General features: G+C 39.9%; 1 protein-coding gene across 1 annotated transcript; it reads right to left on the bottom strand.

Annotated features, from left to right (window-relative positions):
* Positions 1 to 322: 322 nt before the first annotated feature.
* Positions 323 to 1621, bottom strand: LOC134253821 (putative nuclease HARBI1). The gene has a single exon (XM_062736443.1). The coding sequence runs from the start codon at positions 1619 to 1621 to the stop codon at positions 323 to 325; it is 1299 nt and encodes a 432-aa protein (XP_062592427.1).
* Between the last annotated feature and the right edge of the window lie 2267 nt (positions 1622 to 3888).

Here is a 3888-nt window from a genome sequence, read left to right as displayed (position 1 = left end):
TCTTTGCAAAGTACATTGAACTGTAATGATTATCATAAGACATTAAAGTTACTGATCTACAAGTAAATGTACATGTGATTCAGATGTTCATTTTCAGTATACACATATGTTATTACGAATGTTTGTATTTTAAGTTTGTTTTATTTTTGGTTTGTTCAGAGAATGAGTATTAACATTGTCCAATGTTTCACGTTTATTAAAACACAATAAATTTAAAACAATGTCCTGATTTATTTATTAATTTACAATGTAGTACATTAACAATAAAACGGTCGTCAGAAGAATCATCAGAACACACTTACAAATCTCTAAATCATAGTCATTATATCATGTCATTCTGCCAGGGAACCGCCCCAACGGGTGAGTTGTAGTAGTGCTTCAGGTAGAGCCTCTGGGTCTTTGCTGCTATAGTTGCTCGATTGCATCCACCAACGTTATCCAAATCTGTAAGGTTTGCACAATTTCTCCAAGCCCCCGGAACCACGTGATGATTTAGGTCCTCCTGGTCAAGATTTTCGTTTTGGAGATTTGGAAATCTCATTCGCATCAAATTATGAAGACAGCAACATGCTAATACCATAGATGAAACAGTTTCTGGTTCTTGGTGCATGGGAGCTAAGAGGCATTGCCATCTGTTGGCAAGTATTCCAAATGCGTTTTCTACAACGCGCCTTGCTCTGCTGAGTCTATAGTTGAATATACGCTCCTCATTGGTCAAAGTCCTTCTTGCAAATGGTTTCATAAGCCATGTCCTGAGAGGGAAGGCGTCATCACCCACGATGAAATACGGGATGTTTCTGTTATCATTTGGTAGGGGGTCAGCTTCTGGAAATCCAATATTTTGATTTTCGATGACATCTTTTAATTCTAAGTTGTTAAACACAGTAGCATCTGATGCAGAACCATTTGCACCTATGTCAACCCCAATGAATTTATAATCAGCATCAACAAGCCCCATAAGAATGAGGGAGTGGAACCCTTTGTAGTTGTAATAAAGTGAACCTCCGTTTCGGGGGCATTTTATAGCAATATGCTTCCCATCCAAAGCACCAAGGACATGGTCCAAGTTCCATCTATTTTTGAACTGCTCAGCTATCTGTTGCCACTCATCTGTAGTTGTTGGACATGCAATTACTTCATCAGCATATTCCGCTATTATACTTTCACAAACTTCTCGAATCAGCAAGGAAATTGTATTATGTGGAACTCGAAATCCGTACATAAGACTTGTGTATGACTCTCCTGTTGCTAAATACCAAAGTGTTATGGCCAACTTTAATCCAGGTTCCAAAGCCTTTCTAAACCACGTGTCTTGTTTTTGTAATCTGGGACTCAGTCTGTCTACAAGCTCTCTAAACATATCTGGCTCTACTCTGAGGAAGTTTTTGAATGACAATACATCCTCCGTTTCAAGTTCTTTCATCAGACGATCAAAATGTCCATACTGAGTACGTCTAGTGATCCATGGTCTTATCCAGTATCTTCTTCTTTGCCTCCGTGGACGTCCGTTGTGTCCGTTGTGTAATAAATGGGCAATTGCCTCGTCATTTTCAGCAATATTCTGTTCAAGTTCCCCCAAATATTGCAGCAGTTGAAGTCTCCGCACGGTAGCTACTGTCATAATTATACAACTTCGAAACTATGCTAAAGAATTTCAAGCAATCCCTCGATATATATACTCAAACCAAGTATACTCGTAAGAACTTGTGTATGCATCGTAAAGACTCGTAGGTATTCGTAAGAGCATCGTTTAAAATCGCGTTTTATCGTACAAATTCGTATAAAGATCGTATTGCGTTCGTTATGTGATCGTCTTTGCTTGTACATTACTCGCCAAAACTTGCTCTGTTATCGTATAAGCCTCGTACATTGTTGAGCGGACATCGTAGTCGTATCGTGACACACTGGAAAAAATCACCCTCTGTCAAAAAAATGCTAGGCTAGCGTGGCGATTGTCGGCGATTTATGGTTTTTTGTAAGTCGTGTGGAATCGTAGCAAAAATCGTGACAGTGTGACACAGCCTTAAAACTTTGATCGGCCATTTTGGCCCCACCCTACCCCCGGGGGTCATGATTTCAACAAACTTGAATCTACACTACCTGAGGATGATCCCAAATGAGTTTCATCTTTCCTGGCCCAGTGGTTCTTGAGAAGAAGATTTTTAAAGATTTTTCCTATATATTCCTATGTAAAAATTTGATCGGCCATTTTGGCCCCACCCTACCCCGGGGGTCATGATTTGAACAAACTTGAATCTACACTACCTGAGGATGATCCCAAGTGAGTTTCATCTTTCCTGGCCCAGTGGTTCTTGAGAAGAAGATTTTTAAAGATTTTTCCTATATATTCCTATGTAAAACTTTGATTGGCCATTTTGGCCCCACCCTACCCCCGGGGGTCATGATTTGAACAAACTTGAATCTACACTACCTGAGGATGATCCCATATGAGTTTCATCTTTCCTGGCCCAGTGGTTCTTGAGAAGAAGATTTTTAAAGATTTTTTCTATATATTCCTATGTAAAACTTTGATCGGCCATTTTGGCCCCACCCTACCCCCGGGGGTCATGATTTGAACAAACTTGAATCTACACTACCTGAGGATGATTCCACATGAGTTTCATCTTTCCTGGCCCAGTGGTTCTTGAGAAGAAGATTTTTTAAAAATGCCATTAATTTTTCTCTAATTCATAATTATCTCCCCTTGGAAAAGGGCCTGGCCCTTCATTTGAACAAACTTGAATCCCCTTCACACAAGGATACTTTGTACTAAGTTTGGTTGAAATTGGCCCAGTGGTTCTTGAGAAGAAGATGAAAATGTGAAAAGTTTACGACGACAACAACGACAACAACGACAACAACAACAACAACGACGACAGACAACGGACAAATTTTGATCAGAAAAGCTCACTTGAGCCTTCGGCTCAGGTGAGGTAAAAAATACGTCTAGAATCTCTGGGGGTGAAATGTAGTTGATTGACAAATGCTGGAAAGTGGAGAATTTCTCCTTAACCTTGCGCAGAAAATCTTGCACTGTAAATTACACAATATTTGCATAATGGAATCTGTATAGCGTTATGGTCAGAGAAAAATATACAAAACCAAAATGCTTCAGTTCTGCGGCAAGTTTATTGGAATTATATGTTCCATAACACATGTTGAGTTACATGTACCATAACACATGTGTGGTGGTCAGCCAGGTTTGATCGCCGTTGGCCAGATAGCTCAGTCAGTACAGCATCTGACTGGAAATTCAGAAGGCCCGGGTTCGAATCCTGGTCTGGGCCACTGCATTTTTCTCCTCTCCCATTACATTTGGTGCCATGCCCTGGAGGTGACATATGAGAAGCCTGCCAGGGATGAGCCTGGGTTGGCGTCTTTGGGGGCCAAAGACCTTTAAGGAGGGAGGAATGTGGCGGTCAGCTGGGTTTGATTGCCAGCGGCCAGATAGTTCAGTAGGTAGAGCACCTGCCCAGAGATTCAAGGTGCATGGGTTCGAATCCCAGTCTAGTCTGATGTATTTTTCTCCTCTCCCATTACACATGTATCAGTGGAACATATGGAATGACACAGCTGACTTAAGGTATGGTACATCATGTTACATACTCTGTGTTTATGTAAACTGTCGACTTAATTGATTGGCTATTATATTTTAGAAATACCTGTTCAATGGGTATTCAAATTAAATTATCACTTAGTCGATCATGTTCATAAGAGGACGATGTAAAAATTTTCGTTTGAATGGAACATTTTGATTTATCTTTAGAACATTGGTTGTCATTATAATGACACATCCATTTTCTTTAGAAAGGAAAAAATTGGTCAAGTGGTAATTGAATTGATACATGTGATGTAGGATATTTCCAAATTAATTCAATACATAGAATG

The sequence above is a fragment of the Saccostrea cucullata genome, unplaced genomic scaffold, assembly GCF_032062105.1.
Source record: "Saccostrea cucullata isolate Sc308-1 unplaced genomic scaffold, CSIRO_AGI_Scuc_v1 ctg15655, whole genome shotgun sequence".
Taxonomy (NCBI): Eukaryota; Metazoa; Mollusca; class Bivalvia; order Ostreida; family Ostreidae; genus Saccostrea; species Saccostrea cuccullata.
Note: the sequence above shows the minus strand (reverse complement) of the source record. Positions and strands in the feature narration are given on the sequence as shown.

Bases quoted from the DNA above. Each gene is read 5' to 3' on its own strand.
- LOC134253821 (XM_062736443.1), bottom strand. From the start codon at position 1,621: ATGACAGTAGCTACCGTGCGGAGACTTCAACTGCTGCAATATTTGGGG.